This window comes from Schistocerca nitens, chromosome 10 (genome assembly GCF_023898315.1).
Source record: "Schistocerca nitens isolate TAMUIC-IGC-003100 chromosome 10, iqSchNite1.1, whole genome shotgun sequence".
Taxonomy (NCBI): domain Eukaryota; kingdom Metazoa; phylum Arthropoda; class Insecta; order Orthoptera; family Acrididae; genus Schistocerca; species Schistocerca nitens.
Genome location: NC_064623.1, coordinates 148141024 through 148163409, shown reverse-complemented (window position 1 = coordinate 148163409; position 22386 = coordinate 148141024). Strand labels below are relative to the sequence as shown.

The 22386-nt window shown below is 46.4% G+C and overlaps 1 protein-coding gene across 8 annotated transcripts in view; it reads right to left on the bottom strand.

The window, feature by feature from the left end:
- Positions 1–22386, bottom strand: part of LOC126210090 (F-box/LRR-repeat protein 17-like) — a 110786-nt gene that overhangs the window by 55698 nt on the left and 32702 nt on the right. For all 8 annotated transcript variants that reach the window (XM_049939220.1, XM_049939222.1, XM_049939221.1 and 5 more), the window contains exons 4-5: positions 21385–21704; positions 9316–9504 (exon numbers count right to left, since the gene is read on the bottom strand). In XM_049939220.1, the coding sequence (XP_049795177.1) occupies positions 9316–9504; positions 21385–21704 (509 nt within the window). The remainder of the gene's footprint in view (positions 1–9315; positions 9505–21384; positions 21705–22386) is intronic.

The following is a 22386-nucleotide window of genomic DNA, read 5'->3' as shown; positions in this document are numbered from 1 at the left end:
ATATACAGACACAAGCAGACATATTTAGAGACAAAGAGTTTGGGCAGAGATGTCAGTCGAAGCAGAAGTGAAGAGGCAAAGATGATACTGAATGACAGGTGAGGTATGAGTGGCGGCAACTTGAAATTAGCGGAGATTGAGGCCTGGTGGGTAACGGGAAGAGAGGATATATTGAAGAGCAAGTTCCCATCTCCGGAGTTCGGATAGGTTGGTGTTGGTGGGAAGTATCCAGATAACCCGGACGGTGTAACACTCTGCCAAGATGTGCTGGCCGTGCACCAAGGCATGTTTAGCCACAGGGTGATCCTCATTACCAACAAACACTGTCTGCCTGTGTCCATTCATGCGAATGGACAGTTTGTTGCTGGTCATTCCCACATAGAATGCATCACAGTGTAGGCAGGTCAGTTGGTAAATCACGGAGGTGCTTTCACATGAGGCTCTGCCTTTGATCGTGTACACAAGTTGCTGCCACTCATACCTCACCTGTCATTCAACATCACCTTTGCCTCTTCACTTCTGCTTCGACTGACATCTCTGCCCAAACTCTTTGTCTCTAAATATGTCTGCTTGTGTCTGTATATGTGTGGATGGATATGTGTGTGTGTGCGAGTGTATACCCGTCCTTTTTTCCCCCTAAGGTAAGTCTTTCCGCTCCCGGGATTGGAATGACTCCTTACCCTCTCCCTTAAAACCCACATCCTTTCGTCTTTCCCTCTCCTTCCCTCTTTCCTGATGAGGCGACAGTTTGTTGCGAAAGCTTGAATTTTGTGTGTGTGTTTGTGTGTCTGCTTGTGTCTGTATGTGTGGATGGATATGTGTGTGTGTGCGAGTGTATACCTGTCCTTTTTTCCCCCTAAGGTAAGTCTTTCCGCTCCCGGGGTTGGAATGACTCCTTACCCTCTCCCTTAAAACCCACATCCTTTCATCTTTCCCAGGATGGCCCCTTCGTACGCCAACCTATTCATGGGTCGCTTAGAGGAAGCCTTCTTGGTTACCCAGGTCTGCCAACCCAAAGTTTGGTACAGATTTATTGATGACATCTTCATGATCTGGACTCACAGTGAAGAAGAACTCCAGAATTTCCTCTCCAACCTCAACTCCTTTGGTTCCATCAGATTCACCTGGTCCTACTCCAAATCCCATGCCACTTTCCTTGACGTTGACCTCCACCTGTTCAATGGCCAACTTCACACGTCCGTCCACATCAAACCCACCAACAAGAAACAGTACCTCCATTATGACAGCTGCCACCCATTCCACATCAAACGGTCCCTTCCCTACAGCCTAGGTCTTCGTGGCAAACGAATCTGCTCCAGTCCGGATTCCCTGAAACATTACACCAACAACCTGACAACAGCTTTCGCATCCCGCAACTACCCTCCCGGCCTGGTACAGAAGCAAATAACCAGAGGCACTTCCTCATCCCCTCAAACCCAGAATCCCCCACAGAAGAACCACAAAAGTGCCCCACTTGTGACAGGATACTTTCCAGGACTGGACCAGACTCTGAATGTGGCTCTCCAGCAGGGATACGACTTCCTCAAATCCTGCCCTGAAATGAGATCCATCCTTCATGAAATCCTCCCCACTCCACCAAGAGTGTCTTTCCGCCGTCCACCTAATCTTCGTAACCTGTTAGTTCATCCCTATGAAATCCCCAAACCACCTTCCCTACCCTCTGGCTCCTATCCTTGTAACCGCCCCCGGTGCAAAACCTGTCCCATGCACCCTCCCACCACCACCTACTCCAGTCCTGTAACCCGGAAAGTGTACACGATCAAAGGCAGAGCCACATGTGAAAGCACCCACGTCATTTACCAACTGACCTGCCTACACTGTGATGCATTCTATGTGGGAATGACCAGCAACAAACTGTCCATTCGCATGAATGGACACAGGCAGACAGTGTTTGTTGGTAATGAGGATCACCCTGTGGCTAAACATGCCTTGGTGCACAGCCAGCACATCTTGGCACAGTGTTACACCGTCCGGGTTATCTGGATACTTCCCACCAACACCAACCTATCCGAACTCCGGAGATGGGAACTTGCCCTTCAGTATATCCTCTCTTCTCGTTATCCGCCAGGCCTCAATCTCCGCTAATTTCAAGTTGCTGCCACTCATACCTCACCTGTCTTTCAACAACTTCTTTGCCTCTACACTTCCACCTCGACTGACATCTCTGCCCAAACTCTTTGTCTTTAAATATGTCTGCTTGTGTCTCTATGTGTGAATGGATATGTGTGTGTGTGTGCGCGAGTGTATACCTGTCCTTTTTTCCCCCTAAGGTAAGTCTTTCCGCTCCCGGGATTGGAATGACTCCTTACCCTCTCCCTTAAAACCCACATCCTTTCATCTTTCCCTCTCCTTCCCTCTTTTCTGATGAGGCAACCGTTGGTTGAGAAAACTAGAATTTTGTGTGTATGTTTGTGTTTGTTTGTATGTCTATCGACCTGCCAGCGCTTTCGTTCGGTAAGTCACCTCATCTTTGTTTTTATATATATATAGTTATAATAGAGGGAAACATTCCACGGAGGAAAAATATATCTAAAAACAAAGATGATGTGACTTACCAAATGAAAGTGCTGGCAGGTCGACAGACACACAAACAAACACAAACATACACACAAAATTCAAGCTTTCGCAACAAACTGTTGCCTCATCAGGAAAGAGGGAAGGAGAGGGAAAGACGAAAGGATGTGGGTTTTAAGAAGAGAGGGTAAGGAGTCATTCCAATCCCGGGAGCGGAAAGACTTACCTTAGGGGGAAAAAAGGACGGGTATACACTCGCACACACACACATATCCATCCACACATATACTGACACAAGCAGACATATTTAAGACAAAGAGTTTGGGCAGAGATGTCAGTCGAGGCAGAAGTGCAGAGGCAAAGATGTTGTTGAATGACAGGTGAGGTATGAGTGGCGGCAACTTGAAATTAGCGGAGATTGAGGCCTGGTGGATAACGAGAAGAGAGGATATATTGAAGAGCAAGTTCCCATCTCCGGAGTTCGGATAGGTTGGTGTTAGTGGGAAGTATCCAGATAACCCGGATGGTGTAACACTGCGCCAAGATGTGCTGGCCGTGCACCAAGGCATGTTTAGCCACAGGGTGATCCTCATTACCAACAAACACTGTCTGCCTGTGTCCACTCATGCGAATGGACAGTTTGTTGCTGGTCATTCCCACATAGAATGCATCACAGTGTAGGCAGGTCAGTTGGTAGATCACGTGGGTGCTTTCGCACGTGGTTCTGCCTTTGATCGTGTACACCTTCCGGGTTACAGGACTGGAGTAGGTGGTGGTGGGAGGGTGCATGGGACAGGTTTTACACCGGGGGGCGGTTACAAGGGTAGGAGCCAGAGGGTAGGGAAGGTGGTTTGGGGATTTCATAGGGATGAACTAAGAGGTTACGAAGGTTAGGTGGCCGGCGGAAAGACACTCTTGGTGGAGTGGGGAGGATTTCATGATGGATGGATCTCATTTCAGGGCAGGATTTGAGGCAGTCGTATCCCTGCTGGAGAGCCACATTCAGAATCTGATCCAGTCCCGGAGAGTATCCTGTCACAAGTGGGGCACTTTTGTGGTTCTTCTGTGGGAGGTTCTGGGTTTGAGAGGATGAGGAAGTGGCTCTGGTTATTTGCTTCTGTACCAGGTCGGGAGGGTAGTTGCGGGATGCGAAAGCTGTTGTCAGGTTGCTGGTGTAATGCTTCAGGGATTCCGGACTGGAGCAGATTCGTTTGCCACGAAGACCTAGGCTGTAGGGAAGGGCCGTTTGATGTGGAATGGGTGGCAGCTGTCGTAATGGAGGTACTGTTGCTTGTTGGTGGGTTTGATGTGGACGGACATGTGAAGCTGGCCACTGGACAGGTGGAGGTCAACATCAAGGAAAGTGGCATGGGATTTGGAGTAGGACCAGGTGAATCTGATGGAACCAAAGGAGTTGAGGTTGGAGAGGAAATTCTGGAGTTCTTTCTCACTGTGAGTCCAGATCATGAAGATGTCATCAATAAATCTGTACCAAACTTTGGGTTGGCAGGCCTGGGTAACCAAGAAGGCTTCCTCTAAGCGACCCATGAATAGGTTGGCGTACGAAGGGGCCATCCGGGTACCCATGGCTGTTCCCTTTAATTGTTGGTATGTCTGGTCTTCAAAAGTGAAGAAGTTGTGGGTCAGGATGAAGCTGGCTAAGGTAATGAGGAAAGAGGTTTTAGGTAGGGTGGCAGGTGATCGGCGTGAAAGGAAGTGCTCCATCGCAGCGAGGCCCTGGACGTGCGGGATATTTGTGTATAAGGAAGTGGCATCAATGGTTACAAGGATGGTTTCTGGGGGTAACGGATTGGGTAAGGATTCCAGGCGTTCGAGAAAGTGGTTGGTGTCTTTGATGAAGGATGGGAGACTGCATGTAATGGGTTGAAGGTGTTGATCTACGTAGACAGAGATACGTTCTGTGGGGGCTTGGTAACCAGCTACAATGGGGCGGCCAGGATGATTGGGTTTGTGAATTTTAGGAAGAAGGTAGAAGGTAGGGGTGCAGGGTGTCGGTGGGGTCAGGAGGTTGATGGAGTCAGGTGAAAGGTTTTGTAGGGGGCCTAAGGTTCTGAGGATTCCTTGAAGCTCCCCCTGGACGTCAGGAATGGGATTACCTTGGCAAACTTTGTATGTGGTGTTGTCTGAAAGCTGACGAAGTCCCTCAGCCACATACTCCCGACGATCAAGTACCACAGTCGTGGAACCCTTGTCCGCCGGAAGAATGACGATGGACCGGTCAGCCTTCAGATCACGGATAGCCTGGGCTTCAGCAACTACCCTCCCGACCTGGTACAGAAGGAAATAACCAGAGCCACTTCCTCATCCTCTCAAACCCAGAACCTCCCACAGAAGAACCACAGAAGTGCCCCACTTGTGACTGGATACTTTCCGGGACTGGATCAGATTCTGAATGTGGCTCTCCAGCAGGGATACGACTTCCTCAAATCCTGCCCTGAAATGAGATCCATCCTTCATGAAATCCTCCCCACTCCACCAAGAGTGTCTTTCCGCCGTCCACCTAACCTTCGTAACCTCTTAGTTCATCCCTATGAAATCCCCAAACCACCTTCCCTACCCTCAAGCTCCTACCCTTGTAACCGCCCCCGGTGTAAAACGTGTCCCATGCACCCTCCCGCCACCACCTACTCCAGTCCTGTAACCCGGAAGGTGTACACGATCAAAGGCAGAGCCACGTGCGAAAGCACCCACGTGATTTACCAACTGACCTGCCTACACTGTGATGCATTCTATGTGGGAATGACCAGCAACAAACTGTCCATTCGCATGAATGGACACAGGCAGACAGTGTTTGTTGGTAATGAGGATCACCCTGTGGCTAAACATGCCTTGGTGCACGGCCAGCACATCTTGGCGCAGTGTTACACCGTCTGGGTTATCTGGATACTTCCCACTAACACCAACCTATCCGAACTCCGGAGATGGGAACTTGCTCTTCAATATATCCTCTCTTCTCGTTATCCACCAGGCCTCAATCTCCACTAATTTCAAGTTGCCGCCACTCATACCTCACCTGTCATTCAACAACATCTTTGCCTCTGCACTTCTGCCTCGACTGACATCTCTGCCCAAACTCTTTGTCTTAAATATGTCTGCTTGTGTCAGTATATGTGTGGATGGATATGTGTGTGCGTGCGCGAGTGTATACCCGTCCTTTTTTCCCCCTAAGGTAAGTCTTTCCGCTCCCGGGATTGGAATGACTCCTTACCCTCTCCCTTAAAACCCACATCCTTTCGTCTTTCCCTCTCCTTCCCTCTTTCCTGATGAGGCAACAGTTTGTTGCGAAAGCTTGAATTTTGTGTGTATGTTTGTGTTTGTTTGTGTGTCTGTCGACCTGCCAGCACTTTCATTTGGTAAGTCACATCATCTTTGTTTTTAGATATATTTTTCCTACGTGGAATGTTTCCCTCTATTATAACCATATATATATATATATATATATATATATATATCTAAAAAGAAAGATGATGAGACTTACCAAACAAAAGCGCTGGCAGGTCGATAGACACACAAACAAACACAAATATACACACAAAATTCAAGCTTTCGCAACAAACTGTTGCCTCATCAGGAAAGAGGGAAGGAGAGGGAGAGACGAAAGGATGTGGGTTTTAAGGGAGAGGGTAAGGAGTCATTCCAATCCCGGGAGCGGAAAGACTTACCTTAGGGGGAAAAAAGGACAGGTATACACTCGCACACACACACATATCCATCCACACATACAGACACAAGCAGACATATTTAAAGACAAAGAGTTTGGGCAGAGATGTCAGTCGAGGTGGAAGAGTAGAGGCAAAGAAGTTGTTGAGAGACAGGTGAGGTATGAGTGGCGGCAACTTGAAAAGTTGATAGGGATAAAAGGACGGGTATACACTCGCACATACACCCATATCCAACCACACAGACACAAGCAGACATTTGTAAAGGCAAAGAGATTAGGCAGAGATGTCAGTCGAGGCAGAAGTACAGAGGCAAAGATGTTGTTAAAAGACAGTTGAGGTATGAGCGGCGGCAACTTGAAATTAGTGGAGGTTGAGGCCTGGCGGATAACGAGAAGAGAGGATATACTGAAGGGCACGTTCCCATCTCCGGAGTTCTGACAGGTTGGTGTTAGTGGGAAGTATCCAGATAACCCGGACGGTGTAACACTGTGCCAAGATGTGCTGGCCGTGCACCAAGGCATGTTTAGCCACAGGGTGATCCTCATTACCAACAAACACTGTCTGCCTGTGTCCATTCATGAAAATGGACAGTTTGTTGCTGGTCATTCCCACATAGAAAGCTTCACAGTGTAGGCAGGTCAGTTGGTAAATCACGTGGGTGCTTTCACACGTGGCTCTGCCTTTGATCGTGTACACCTTCTGAGTTACAGGACTGGAGTAGGTGGTGGTGGGAGGGTGCATGGGACAGGTTTTACACCGGGGGTGGTTACAAGGGTAGGAGCCAGAGGGTAGGGAAGGTGGTTTGGGGATTTCATAGGGATGAACTAAGAGGTTACGAAGGTTAGGTGGACGGCGGAAAGACACTCTTGGTTGAGTGGGGAGGATTTCATGAAGGATGGATCTCATTTCAGGGCAGGATTTGAGGAAGTCGTATCCCTGCTGGAGAGCCACATTCAGAGTCTGGTCCAGTCCCGGAAAGTATCCTGTCACAAGTGGGGCACTTTTGTGGTTCTTCTGTGGGAGGTTCCGGGTTTGAGGGGATGAGGAAGTGGCTCTGGTTATTTCCTTCTGTACCAGGTCGGGAGGGTAGTTGCGGGATGCGAAGGCTGTTGTCAGGTTGTTGGTGTAATGGTTCAGAGAGTCTGGACTGGAGCAGATTCGTTTGCCACGAAGACCTAGGCTGTAGGGAAGGGACCGTTTGATGTGGAATGGGTGGCAGCTGTCATAATGGAGGTACTGTTGCTTGTTGGTGGGTTTGATGTGGACGGACGTGTGAAGTTGGCCATTGGACAGGTGGAGGTCAACGTCAAGGAAAGTGGCATGGGATTTGGAGTAGGACCAGGTGAATCTGATGGAACCAAAGGAGTTGAGGTTGGAGAGGAAGTTCTGGAGTTCTTCTTCACTGTGAGTCCAGATCATGAAGATGTCATCAATAAATATGTACCAAACTTTGGGTTGGCAGGCCTGGGTAACCAAGAAGGCTTCCTCTAAGCGACCCATGAATAGGTTGGCGTACGAGGGGGCCATCCTGGTACCCATGGCTGTTCCGTTTAATTGTTGGTATGTCTGGCCTTCAAAAGTGAAGAAGTTGTGGGTCAGGATGAAGCTGGCTAAGGTAATGAGGAAAGAGGTTTTAGGTAGGGTGGCAGGTGATCGGCGTGAAAGGAAGTGCTCCATCGCAGCGAGGCCCTGGACGTGTGGAATATTTGTGTATAAGGAAGTGGCATCAATGGTTACAAGGATGGTTTCCGGGGGTAACAGATTGGGTAAGGATTCCAGGCGTTCGAGAAAGTGGTTGGTGTCTTTGATGAAGGATGGAGACTGCATGTAATGGGTTGAAGGTGTTGATCTACGTATGCAGAGATACATTCTGTGGGGGCTTGGTAACCAGCTACCAGGGGTCGGCCGGGATGATTGGGTTTGTGAATTTTAGGAAGAAGGTAGAAGGTAGGGGTGCGGGGTGTCGGTGGGGTCAGGAGGTTGATGGAGTCAGGTGACAGGTTTTGTAGGGGGCCTAAGGTTCTGAGGATTCCTTGAAGCTCCGCCTGGACATCAGGAATGGGATTACCTTGGCAAACTTTGTATGTGGTGTTGTCTGAAAGCTGACGCAGTCCCTCAGCCACATACTCCCGACGATCAAGTACCACGGTCATGGAACGCTTGTCCGCCGGAAGAATGACGACTGATCGGTCAGCCTTCAGATCACGGATAGCTTGGGCTTCAGCAGTGGTGATGTTGGGAGTAGGATTAAGGTTTTTTTAAGAAGGATTGAGAAGCAAGGCTGGAAGTCAGAAATTCCTGGAAGGTTTGGAGAGGGTGATTTTGAGGAAGAGGAGGTGGGTCCCGCTGTGACGGGACAGAACTGTTCCAGGCAGGGTTCAATTTGGATAGTGTCTTGGGGAGTTGGATCATTAGGAGTAGGATTAGGATCATTGGAGAGGGACAGCAGGAGAGGGACAGCAGGAGAGGGACAGCAGGAGAGGGACAGAGGGACAGGTAGAGGGAGAGGGACCGGTAGAGGGAAGAGGGAGCAGGGAGCAGGGAGAGAACTGCACACTGCAAATGCTCCACACAGCACAGCATTTAACTCTTGGGTAGTCCCCTGCACAGCCATTCGAACAGCCCCTATACACTAATACAATAAGAAGCAAATTTTATAACTAGACTAGTCACTCCAACGATGACAGGGTTTTTGCAGAAAAAAAGAGCCTTCACAGGTGCGGACGACTATGGCAATGTACCCTAGTACAAAGTACAGGTTGTTGTGAGTGGCACATAACTTTAGTTCCATCACTTGCCCTGCTCTCTGTCTGGGCACTCACAGAGGTATTTTCACCAAAGCGAATGCTGCAGCTCTTTCTTCCCTTTGGCCTCAATCTCTGAGTCCACAATGTCCTAGATGTGACCATGTTAATGGACAGTCAATTCTAACCATGCAGATAATTTGACCAACTGTATGATATGGCCCTATAGTGGTATACTAGCACTGTGCATGGCAGAACTAACAGATGTTTTTGTAATGGTCACTGTGTAATTGTGGGCATGGACGAGCTCCACTTTAAAAGAAAAGTATGATATTTAATCTGGTGTAACTCACTCAAACACAGCAGGAACCAAGTGTCGGACTTCCCGATTAGTGGCACCGAAGTGGAGACGCCGCAGGTTGTGGAATTTCCCCAGGGCGGTGAGAGTTTTTGTGGCCTCCTCGACGCTGATCTCGCGGTGGTTTTTCAGCTCGAGGTGCTCCAGCACGTCGGCACACACAAGTAGCAGCGGAACTATACTCCTGCAGAGAAAAGAGCACAATATGGCTTTATGTGCTGATGAGGTGTACAGGTAAATCCTTCTACACAACTCAGTCAAATTCACAACTCTGTAACAGTCAAACATGGGGAGTCAGCACTCAATCAATATCTGAAAATTCCACAGAAATGTAGGAAGACCTGAAGCAATGACTCAACTATTGGAGAAAAGCAAATATACATTATAGTGTTTACAGATTTCAAGCAATTTTGAAACAATTCCATCTGGAATATACAGTCTGACATTCTTACGGCAGCAGGTATTAAACATAAGAAGGGAAACATGATCTACAATTTGTACAGAAACAATTTGTACAGTAATTGCTGCATAGTTAATATATAATGTGGCTCCTTTCAATATAGCCGCACCTTTTTCAGGGTAGGAAAAACCAGTGACTAGCTATGGTAGGAGGTCACAGGTAGTCTTTGGGACAGTACTGCACCTTGGTCGACTACGAGGGAATGACTCGTGGGGTGCAGGGTCAGGCGCAGGGTTGCGAGCAGGATGAACAAGGATATTCTGTAAGTTTGGTGGGCTGCAGAACACAGCTTTGGGTGATGCATGTAAGATATCCCTCATCTCAGAGCTGAACCCCTGGGAAGGATGGATTGAGCTCTTCAAAGCCAAGGAGACACTGGGAGATCAGAGGAGTGCTGGTCAGTGGTCAGTTAACACATTTACTGGTGTCACTAGAGGAGGCCGCAGTGGATATCTGATTGTGGATGAGCTGGATAGAATAGTCTGTCAATAAAACCTCTGGTATGCTTATCAGTACCTCTCCAGGAGAGACTGTCTTAAAGCAGTACTATTCGTGTGGGTCGAGAGGTTTGCATGTTCGTGTGACACTAAGAGCTAAGTGGTAGCATAGCTACTGGGAGGGTCTCCCGAGCCGGACAGGTCTCGGTCGAAGAACCAGACGAAGTGTATCTCAGAATGCTCTATTTACCCATTCCTTGTCCTTCACCTTTTCACATTTTTCGGAATGAGGAAATGAACCTTGACAGCTGCAGAGAAAGCTTTGAAATTCTGCAGGAAGAGATGGCAAATGCAGTCGCCAACAAGTAAATCAGGAGCAACAAGATTTGGGTTGGAGATGAATGCATTAAGGCATTGCGAAGAGAAGAGAAGCCGAGGAAGGCTTGCTACAAGTCGCACATATTGCTCGAGGCAAAGCACAGTTTAAAGAAATATCGAGAAATAACTGAGCAATCCTGACGAGAGCAAAGAGAATGTGCATCAAAGGAATGAGGAGGCTCAACAAGATTTCTTGGGGAAAGAGGTGCAAAAGATGTACTGTAAAGTCACCTTCTTCAAGAATAGATACCAGAGTTGCCAAAAATTCATCAAGGACAATAACAGGACCACATTCACCAATGAGTTCAATACTGCTGTGAGATGGAAACAATACTTAAGGGAGCTCCTCAACTGTGATGATCCTAAAGATGTGCTTGAATTTCAACATCCTGACATTGTAGATTTAAATTGCTGGAGGAAATTAAGATCACCTACATTGGAGGAAATGAAGATTCAGATAATGAAGCTGAAGGAGAATTAAAGTCCAGGAGAAGATGGAGTCCAGGCAGATGTCATTCAAGCTGAAGGAGAGACACTTCAGAAAAAAATACAGTTAATCAAGAGGATCTGGAGTTTGGAGGAGATCCCAGAAGATTGGAAGAAAACAGTCGTCTGCTCTGTATACAAGAAAGATGAGAAAAAGGATTGCAGCTACTACAGAGGGTGCCTCTCGTAAGATCTTGTCTAACTGTATACTGGATAGAATCCAGCCATTTGCAGAAGCAGTGACAGGGGTTTCAGAAAGGGCTGTTCATATGTCAACATCTATGTGCTGCAACGGCTTACCGAAAACATGTGGGAATGTGGCAAAGACCTACATGTGCTATTCAGGGATTTTACAAACGGATATACTGCATCCACTGAGAGAGCCTACCCAAATTTGCAATGCCCAAGAAACTCATGAGCCTAGTTTGAGCCTGTCTCACTGATTCCAATGGGTAAATGAAGCTTGTGAAACAAGTCAAGGAGAGCTTTTACATAAAAGGAGAGCTTTTACATAAAAACAGAGTTCAGACAAAAAAATGGTGTGTCACCAGTGTTGTTCGACCTGGTGTTCTAAAAAATAATAGGGAAGCTTTCCATAAAAAATTTGAAGAGACAGAGGTAGATGTTGAGAAAATCACATTCCTCCATCTGTCAATGATGCGGCCCTGTCATCTAGACCTAAAGGAGAACTGATGCGGTTGATCGGCAGGGTGGAGGTGGAAGTGAGTAGAATAGATCTCCTTGTGAATAAATTGAAGACAGAGTACCCAGTGATAAGCTCGACCCATGCCTGTTCGAGAGAGCCACTCCAGCCTCTGATAGTCAGAACCTGATCATACAAATGGGTTCATAATTTTAAATGTCTGGGGGCAATCTTTACGAATGACACATCGTGTGAGGCAGAAATCAGAGCGAGGATCAGAGTTGCAAACTGATCATACTTAAGTCTGTGTCAGCTTTTTAAATCACGGTAGTCTCTAAAGGAATTTCAAATTCCACCTGTACAAAACACTGACATGATCTCTACGTCTGTAGAGTTGTGAAACTTGGAATGTACAGAAAAAAAGACTTAAATAAAATGCATTGACAAAGTGTTGACTGGATAGGAAGGAATCAAAATGTTGTAAGACACTTAAAGAATCATCCGATTTAAATGTTGGCAGAATATCAGTGGGCTCAAGTGAAAATTATTCTTTCACTATCCAGGGACACAGTGCAGCGATACCAGTGCACTGTACATCCCATTATAATTAATCTAAAAGAATATTGAAGAATGCTAAAAAAATCCACTATTTTGGTAATGACTGTGAGGGACCATTAAACAAATTAATTTTAAAAAGACACAAGAAGAACAGCTGAAAGATAGCACAAAGATCCTACAAAATCAAATACTATCTTCATCAAGTTAGCTTCAGTTTTAACATGTTATCATCACCAAAGTTCAGTTTTATTTTATTTTGGAAGAGAATTGGGAAAATTCTTCTTGTGCAGAATGGTCCTCAGAATTCAGACACATCCTGAAGGCAGAAGTTTCCATAACTTTAAACCATTTGAGAGTTTTTAGGGAATCTGCAAGCAAGGAGGAGGAGTAGTGTTGTGATGTCTCGAGACCACCTCATAATATAACTTAAAGAATAAATTAGCATCTTTTGGGTGAGAAGAAAATTTGATACCAGCAAGGTACGTAGCTTTTAAATATTTAGAACTGTGGATGTTTCGGACAATCATAGAACTAAATACAATTCAACATGATGTCACTTTACAGTTTACGCATTCCTGAGGACCTTCGCAGTCATTCCATTAGCTTAAATGAGAGGTTCACATTCTTCGTGTGGTTGTTGTTGTTGTTGAGCATCCTAAAACATCAGTGGGGAGAACTTACCAGTTCACAAAGTAGTATCTGTGCTCTGTTCAAAAAAAAAAAAAAAAAAAAAAAAAAAAAAAAAAAAAAAATGTATGTAGCACTGTTTAGAAAAAATTACTGGTAATTGAACCTATTTCTAAGTTTAATCAATTAAATTTCCAGTTAGATCAAAAGTATATTATCCAGGCCTCTCAAATCTTCAATTATTAATTTAACATTCCAAAGGAAAAATTAATAACTATTATTTGTTACACGAACAAAAAATATAAAGGGACAAATAACAAAAATTGAGGTTTCTTCCATTCCCACAGGGGTGGAAAGGAAGAAGCAAACGAGATAAGAGAGACGTTCAAGACATAACAGACCCCGTAACGAAAGGAGTGGGAAGGCAGAGGGCCCGGGTGAACCACCAAGCCCAGTTGAAGCAAATCCAGTCGGGGTGAAGGGGGAAGCAACACCGATAAGGTGGAAGGTCCCTCACTTAAATAAAGCGATAAAAACCCCCATCACGAATAAAACATAAAACGAGATCCACCGCTGAGGCATTGTCAGCCAACACCGGGGGTAGCGAGTCTGGAAAGCTTAAAGTCCGTCGCAGGGTGGCTAAGTTGGGGCAGTCCAATAAGATGTGAGCCACAGTCAACACTGATCCACAACGACAGATAGGCGGGTCCTCATGACGGAGGAGACAACCCTGAGTCCAAAAAAAAAGTATGGCCAATGCAGAGCCAGCAGAGGACAACAGAGATCTTACAAGAGGCCCGTAAGGAGGACCGGCATAGAGTTGTAGAATCCTTAATTGCCCTGAGCTTGTTCGGCGAAGAAAGAGTGATCCATTCTGCATCTCAAAGGCCCAAAACCTGACGTCGTAATGCCAAGCGAAGGTCTATTTCTGGAATGCCAATAGCAATAGATGGCCTGGTAGTAGCTAATTTAGCCAGTTGACTGCCAGGAATCCCAACAAGGCCTGGGGTCCAAATTAAAACCATCGAGCATCCACGTTGAACGAGGAGATAAAGGGACCAATGGGTGACGAGGGAAGCACCGGCCGATAGCGTGCAAACTGCTCAATGAGTCACTACAGATAGTGAAGGGTAGTCCTGAGCAGAAGCGGATATGGTCCAGTGCGCGCAAAATGGCTACCAATTGAGCAGTAAAAACACTACTGCCATCTGGCAAGGAATGAAGTTCCATGCGTCGCGCATAGGTGTAAGCATAACCAGTGCGGCCAACAACCATGGAGCCATCAGTATAGATCACTTCTGAACCCTGAATTGCTAGAGCTCAGAAAAGAGTGACTGAATGCGGACAGCCATGGTAAGCCCACATCGTGGCCGCCACTGCAGCAGGGTGATCGTGTCTGGATAAAGAAGACCATAACTAGTGTGCTTTGGGGTGCAGCGAATGCGGAGCGCATAAGATATCGGACGTTGCTGGCGCCAAACTTGCAGTGGTGGAATCGCCGTCTCTGCGAGAAGGCTAAGTACGGGGCTACTCTGGAAGGCACCAGTCACAAGTCGGACCCCACAGTGGTGGATGGGGTCTAGTATCTGCAGTGTCGAAGGCAACGCAGAACCACAGACAGGACTTTCACAGTCTAAACGAGACTGGACCAACGCTTGATACAATCGCAGGAGAACACAGCGGTCTGCACCCATGTGGTACTGCACATACACATAAGAACATTGAGATGGGACCAGCACATCCTCTTCAGCTGGCGAAGGTGAGGGAGCCATGTCAACCGGGCATCGAAGACCAGACCCAACAAGCATGAGTGTCTACCACCTCGAAGGGCTGGCCATTGAGGATCAGTTGCGGATGAGGATGGGCTGCATGGCGACAGCAGAAATGCATGACACAAGTCTTGGCCACCAAAAACTGAAAGCCATGGGAGAGAGCCCATGAGTGCGCCAGACAGATAACGCCCTGTAAATGGCATTCTGCAGTGCCCATTACGGAGGAGGTGAGGTAGACACAAAAATCGTCAACATACAAAGAGGGGGACACTGTTAGCCCAACAGCTGTCACCAGACCATTAATGGCTACGAGAAAGAGAGGGACGCTCAGCACGGAACCCTGTGGAACACCATTTTCTTGCCGATGGGAAGAGCTGTAGGAGGAGCCAACTTGGACCCAAAAAGAGTGACAAGAAAGGAAGTTACAGATAAAAACGGGCAGAGCACCACGGAAGCCCCATTCGTGAACGTTGGTGAGGATGTTTGGCACCAAGTGGTGTCATAGGCTATATGCAAATCAAATAAGACTGCAAGGAGGTGTTGCTGATGGGCAAAAGCCGTCCGGATAGCAGACTCCAGGTGGTCGAAGTTATCCACCGTAGAGCAGCCACAGCAAAAACCACTTTGAGTCAATGACAAAATATCGTGGGATTCAAGGATCCAAAACAGCTGCCGACTCACCATGTGTTCAAGGAGCCTGCAGAGGGTGTTAGCAAGGCTAATTGGATGGTAGCTATCCATCTGAAGAGGCAGCTTCCCTGGCTTCAATGCCGGAACAACAATGCTTTCCTGCGACTGTGTAGGAAATACCCCCTCACCCCACAGACGGTTCAGAGGGACAGTATATGACAGTGGCCAGCCACTGGTAAGTGTTGGAGCATTTGGTTATGTATCCAATCCGATCCAGGAGCCGTGTCAAGACAAAGGGCGAGGGCGCTGGCAAATTCCCACTCACTCAATGGGGCATTATATGGCTCCAAGCAGTGAGAAACAAAAGACAAAGGCAGTCGTTCTGAACGCTCTTTCAGGAGAAGGAACGTGGGTGGATACTGAGTCGATGCCGAAGCTTAAGCAAAGTGCTGAGCGAAATTTTCTGCAACAAAGTCTGGATTGGTAAGGACAACACCATGCACAGAAATTCCTGCAACCCCGGTGGGAGGACGGTGGCCAAAAATTCGTCAGTGTTTCACCCAGACTTGTGAAGAGGGGGTGCGGAGACCTATGGCAGCTACATATCGTTCCCAGCAAATCTGTTTCTGAAATCTGATTAGGTAGCGGGCCCGGGCACGGAGTTGTTTAAAGACCAGAAGAAGAGCAGTAGAAGGGTGCTTCTTGAAGTGTTTAAGAGCATGGCAGCAGTCTTTTATAGCTGCAGCAATTTCTGGAGTCTATCAAGGGACCATGTTCCGGTGGGGGGAATCTGAAGAAGAAGGGATTGCTGAAACAGCTGCTGAAAGAATGGAGGCAGTCAAAGTCTGAGTCGATTCATCAACACTGTCATGTGGCAATACAGGGGGGATGGGAGCAGAGGAGAAAGCACCCCAATCAGCCTTAGATATGGCCCACCTGGGAGGGTGACGGAGCGAGAGACACTGAAGGAAGGTCAAAACAATCGGATAATGGTCGCTGTCTCATAAGTCATCGTGGAAGAAGGCCAGGACTGCAGATGGAGAGGTCAATGGTTGAGAAAGTGCCGTGCACCACACTAAAGTGTGTGGGAGCACCTGTGTTTAGTAAACAGAGGTCAAGCCCTGCCAGAACAGCTTCAACTGTCCTGCCCAGGGCAGTAGTCGCATGACTACCCCAAAGAGGGTTGTGGGCATTAAAGTCCCCTAATACCAGGAAGGGAGACGGGGATTGTTGAAGAAGGGTGGTGAGGGCATGGGATGTGGGCGGCCTGTCAGGTGGGAGGTAGAGATTACAGGTTGTGATTGGAGTGGCCAGATGGGCCCTGACAGCAATGGCTTCCAGAGTGGTATGGAGGGGAACCCATTTACTAACAATGTCCTTACAGACCAAGATGCAAACACCACCAAGCCCGCAAGGTGCCAATTTGGTTCTGGCAGAAAGTGTGGAACCCAAGAAGGGTGGGTGAGTAAGAATTGGCAAAACGGGGCTCCTCGAGCGCAATATAAGCGGCAGAGTAGAAGGAAAGAAGGGGCTGCAACTCTGGAAGGTGACACAAATATACAATACAATTCCACTGGAGGGTTCTCAAGCCGGAGTCCAAAGTCACCGATAAGGATGGGGTAATATCCATATAGGTGGGGCCAGTCTCTGTTCGTTCATTGACTGTAGGAGGGGAAGGCTGCACCTCAAGGGATACCAGAGGCGCATTGACCTTTTTCCTGCATTTCTGCTTCTTCTCTTGGCAAGGAAGAGCAGGGCAGACTTCAGCGAGGGCAGGCAAGGAATCACACTGCCGATGTGGAGCAGCAGATCGCCTTCCAGGGGGGGTGCCGGGAAGAGGAGTCCCCGGAGGGAGCTCCAGTAGCAGTGGCCCCCGAAGGAGGAGGGGTAGCAGTACCCGAAGGGGTGGGTATGGGTACTGAGGGGGAGGGGCAGGGGGAGGGGGAGAGGGGGGAGGTGGAGGAGATGGAGGGGGAAGAGGAGGAGGAGGGGGAAGAGGAGGAGGAGGGGGAAGAGGAGGAGGAGGGGGAAGAGGAGGAGGAGGGGGGAGGAGGAGGAGGGGGGAGGAGGAGGAGGGGGGAGGAGGAGGAGGGGGGAGGAGGAGGGGGAGGAGGAGGGGGGAGGAGGAGGAGGGGGGAGGAGGAGGAGGGGGAGGGGGAGGAGGGGGACGAGGAGGAGGGGGGAGGAGGAGGAGGAGGAGGGGGGAGGAGGAGGAGGGGGGAGGAGGAGGAGGCTGAAGGCATGGGGCGAATGGGGTGGGGATGGGAAGAGGAGGGAGTAGGAGGGGGAATGGGCGTAATTGAAGCAAAAATAGATGTCATAGACACAGGATGGAGCCGGTCATATTTTTGACGAGCCTCAGTGTAGGTGAGCCGATATAAGGTTTTGTACTCTTGAATCTACCTTTCTTTTACAAACACCGGGCATTTAGACAAGCGTGGAGAATGCTGTCCATTACAATTTACACACATTGGCGGGGGAACACAGGCACTCCCCTCATGGAGGGAGCACCCACAGTCACCACAGAGGTGATCAGTGGTGCAGCGGAAAGCCATGTGTCCAAACCTTAAGCATTTAAAACATCTCATCAGTGGTGGAATATAAGGTTTTACATCACACTGATACACCATTACCTTGACCTTCTCTGGGAAAACATTCCCCTCGAAGGCCAGGACAAAGGCAGCCATAGTGATGCGATTGTCTGGAGGGCCTCGCTGCACACGGCGGATAAAACGAACACCTCGCCCCAAAATGATGAGCATCGACTCCTGGGCATACACGAGGCGTTAAAACAGCTCAGGTACTAGTAGTGTGATTCCTGTGGTTTCAGGGGGCTAAGCCAAGTGGGTACTTAATAGCCCCACCACACGGACTGGCTACGGTGCTGGTGACCTAGCAGGAGGGGGGCCAGGGTGCAAAGGGAAAGGGGAGGGGAGGGGGAGAGGAACCTGCACCATGTAAGCTAGGTAGGGAGTTCCTCCCCAAATGGCTCACACTGAATAGAAAATTTTGGAAATGGAGGTCAAACCGCAAGGGGACAAAAAACGCCGAAAAGGACATGGAAACAGCAAACTAAACAATAACACAGACGAAAACAAAGCCATGAGGATAGCCAGGTCAACATAAAGAAGTCCACTAAGAGGGAAAAGAGGGGGCAGGAACAAAGGAGCAAGGATAGGGAGGGAGAGGAACAGGGATGGTAATGCAGCTTTCAAAGGAAAGGAAAGGAGACTGCAATAGTTCGGGGGCCCGTGCGTACCACACACATACCAACAAAAGGACTGTGGGCCTCTTGGGGGGTTAAATTTTTCTTTATAGTCAGTAGTCTAGATCAGTGGTTCCCAACAGGTGGTCCGCGGACCCCCAGGGATCCGCGAGCTATGCCAGAGGGGTCCGCAAGATGCTATAAGAATAAAAAATATATTAAATATATTTCGTATGATAACAGAGTTTTTGTTTTGGCTACTTCCTGCATGAGCAGAGCTTTAGTGAACACTAACTTCTGCGTCTAGCAATAATCAAAACTTTAATAATAACAATAAATTGAAAAAGTTTTAAGCTCAATAATTTTTCAATAATGAATATGTCAATGTTTTTTCTAGGTACCAAAAATAGAAAATGTATAAAAAGACTCTTAATTTGGCTTTTTTAGGTGCCTGATACTGTGATATGACAAGGTACCAATCATGCTCAATGAGGGGGTCCTCAAGAAAATTTTGTTGGTAACCCCTGGTCCAGGGAGTGTATAACCACGTAATTTCACATAGATTGGCTGATAAAAAATACATGAAAATCATAACTGTGACAGACAAAAAAGTCTTGAAAATTGTATCATTTCATTTGAGAAAAAAGAAATTTCATGTATTCTCCAAAAATTAAAGTGTAATTTCGTGCTAACACAATGGTAAAAACAACAAAACTTCAAAACTTTGGAGTACAATAAAATGGAAAAACAGACAGAAAAATTGCTAAAATTTTGTGCAGTTATCATTTACTTATAGAGGATGGACACGACAAAACTTGTTTGTGTCAAAGACTGAACAATAAACACAGTGATATGTAATGATCAGAATTACATGCCTTCTATGGAAATGACTGCATGATGTGTAAACTTCACTTTGGCTAATTGGGAATGTAAAGATAACCAACCAAAATTAAAAGGTATGAATTAGGACAGAGTGGTTATAGTCACACAGAGGAGGGGTTGTGCGGAAGACGGGCACACTTAAAAGTAGGCTAAGCTATGGGACAAAGCCCTTACTCAGATTTATAAGCCCCCCCCCCCCCCCACTCTCTCTCTCTCTCTCTCTCTCTCTCTCTCTCTATCTCTCTCGCTCACTCCCCCCCCCCCCCCCCATACTATCACAACAATTAAACACACACATGGTCACTGGTGTCTCTGGGTGCTGAACCAAACTGTGGGGCTCAAGGCTTCTTCAATGGGGTGAGCAGCAACCTATCCTAATTCACACTTCAGGTTTTTCCAGTGTTACATTTTACACATAAGTGGATTTCAAAATAAAAGTAAAATCTATTACTCAGTTAATGCCCATAATTTTGCACATAATTCAGTTATTTAACTTCCGACAGAAGAGAGCAGGTAAAAAAGACTATGACAAAAAATGTCAACACTTTTGGAGGTGTGTGAGGTTTAACTGAAAACTTTTTGGAAACATACTTTTTGTATTTATCTTTTACACATTGGTTGTATGAATTCAATTCCACAAACATTTTTAAGACATTTTGAATAGTAAAAATATAGGTCCCAATATACCAAGCTTGACTAAATTCCAAAACTCTTGCTCCATTATCAATGCTAATTACTTCCAAACTGGAATTTAGCACGTAAAGTTCACAGAATATTCAGATCACACTAATATGTCTGAAATCATCAATTTTTATTCAGATATTCTGAGGAGACAAAAGACAGTTAAAATGAAATTTTAGTATTAACTGTGGTCTCTTTCCTCAAAGCACGGTCTAGTGGAGTAAGATACATTTCTGTGCTCCACAGTATACTCGTCACAGTTGATGGCAAAAGCTATTTATTGTCGAAAGTACCTGTGATGAATTTAAAATTAAAACTACCAGAGGAGTATTCAGTTTGTTATTTTTCAATTTTCTTTATCACCAGTGTGTCAAAGCATAATTCTGTGTCCCTTCTGAAGACAAACCAATGTGTTTGGATTTTAGAATCTTTCAAAACTTTGTAAACAGCAAACTGGCAAACATGATATCTCTCATGTGACTCTATGAAAACTGAAAAATAATTAACAGTAGTTGATAACTGTCTTCAATTCTACTGACTTAGTCATCTTTTATCCTAATTAATCTTCTGAAATATAAATGAAAACAGCCAATACATTAAATTGTAAGGCAGAACCTCCACACACACACACACACACACACACACACACACACACACTAAAATGAAATTATTACAGTAGGAATCAATCAAACTCCAGAAATGATTAGTAATGGGACTGATTTGTTTTGTTTATGATAAAATGAGTATTTTTTTTTTCACAAGCTTTGAGTTGAGTGACAAGTTCTTTAAGACATGTCATTTGCACAGAAATGAACATTCTGATTATGCTCTACATGTAGTTCTTAAACTGAAAGTTGTACATTTTCCTGCTGAGATGGGCACCGAGCTCATGGAGGACTAGACTAAATAATTTACAAAACATCAAACACAGAAGCTTCACTTTACATCTGATTTCATTGTAAGTTACCTTGGTATATATACAGTTTTATCAAAAAATAAGATTTTTTAAAAGAAAAGGCAATTTTTTTAGACAAAATTGCTGGATAGCACTTAGCATCAGTACTGCTGATAGATGCATACAGAAGTAAAACTGATACACTTACTAGCTTTCAAAACCAACAGTTCCTTCCTCAGGAAGGAGGGAGGGACAGTTTGATGAGGGTTTAACAGGAAGGGCAGGTCACATGCCAGGATGAGAAGAACTCACCTGTAGTGAACAAATTGAAGGATAGAAAGTGTGCGCACAGCAGAGGTGGCAACACAGTGATTGATCGTACGAGATGAGCATCACAACTTTAGACTCACCTGCCGTTGACTGATGTCCACCTTATACGCAGGCTCTTGAGCACACATTTATGGGAACTGATGAAATACTCGGCATCTTGATACTGGTAGCATAGGCCGAAAATGTCCCCCAAGCCCAAGTCACTTAAATGTGGGCAGCCATCAGCTATAATGCGCAGTGGAACCACCTTGTCTGCAACTTCAGTGTCTCGTATGTGCAGCACTCGCAGGTCTGCCAGCCGTGCCACGGCGTCCAAGAATCTCACGTTTGCCCGGACACCCTTGTCAGAAATGGACAATGTGTGGATCTTTCTACAGCCAGCAAAGAGGTTGTCTGCTTCCTGAATCAAAGCGAAGCAGACACGAGTCAGGTTTATGATACACTATGGATAATTTGCAGAACTGATACAGGTACAAAAACAAAGTCAATCACGTATATACAGGACATCGAAACTGCACATCTTAACAAATCAACTCATTAGACACAGGGAAGGATAAAAAGGGTGACAAAACTGCCCCAGAATTCCAAAATTACACGGATTACATCATCAGGGGTATCTGTCTATGCTACGTGTGACAGAATCTCAGTTACACTTCAGTACTTGCCGTCTGAATGGTGTAATGTAAATACAGTAAGACAAAAAAATGACACACCACAAAGGAGTTAAGCAAACTGGTCACAAATTGATGTTCATACAGGCATTGACGAATGATGCAAAACTGTAGACCTTGGCAGCTGACGGATGGATGTGTAATGCTGCAGCACAATATCGTCATGCAATTGGCAAGGGTAGTAAAAACAGGAATGTCAATACCAGGACACAAAGTTTTCGCAAATTTCATTATGTGTACTCAGTTGTACAGCAACTATGCCTCACAGACAAGAGCATGAACAATATATGTACATGTCGGGATCTCAGAGAGAAGATGTAGTTGGGCTCAAGGAACCCAGTCATAATAATCAGCGAATCGTTCCACATTTGAATAGGGAGTGATATCACTATTTGAAGATGTCGGCAGGCA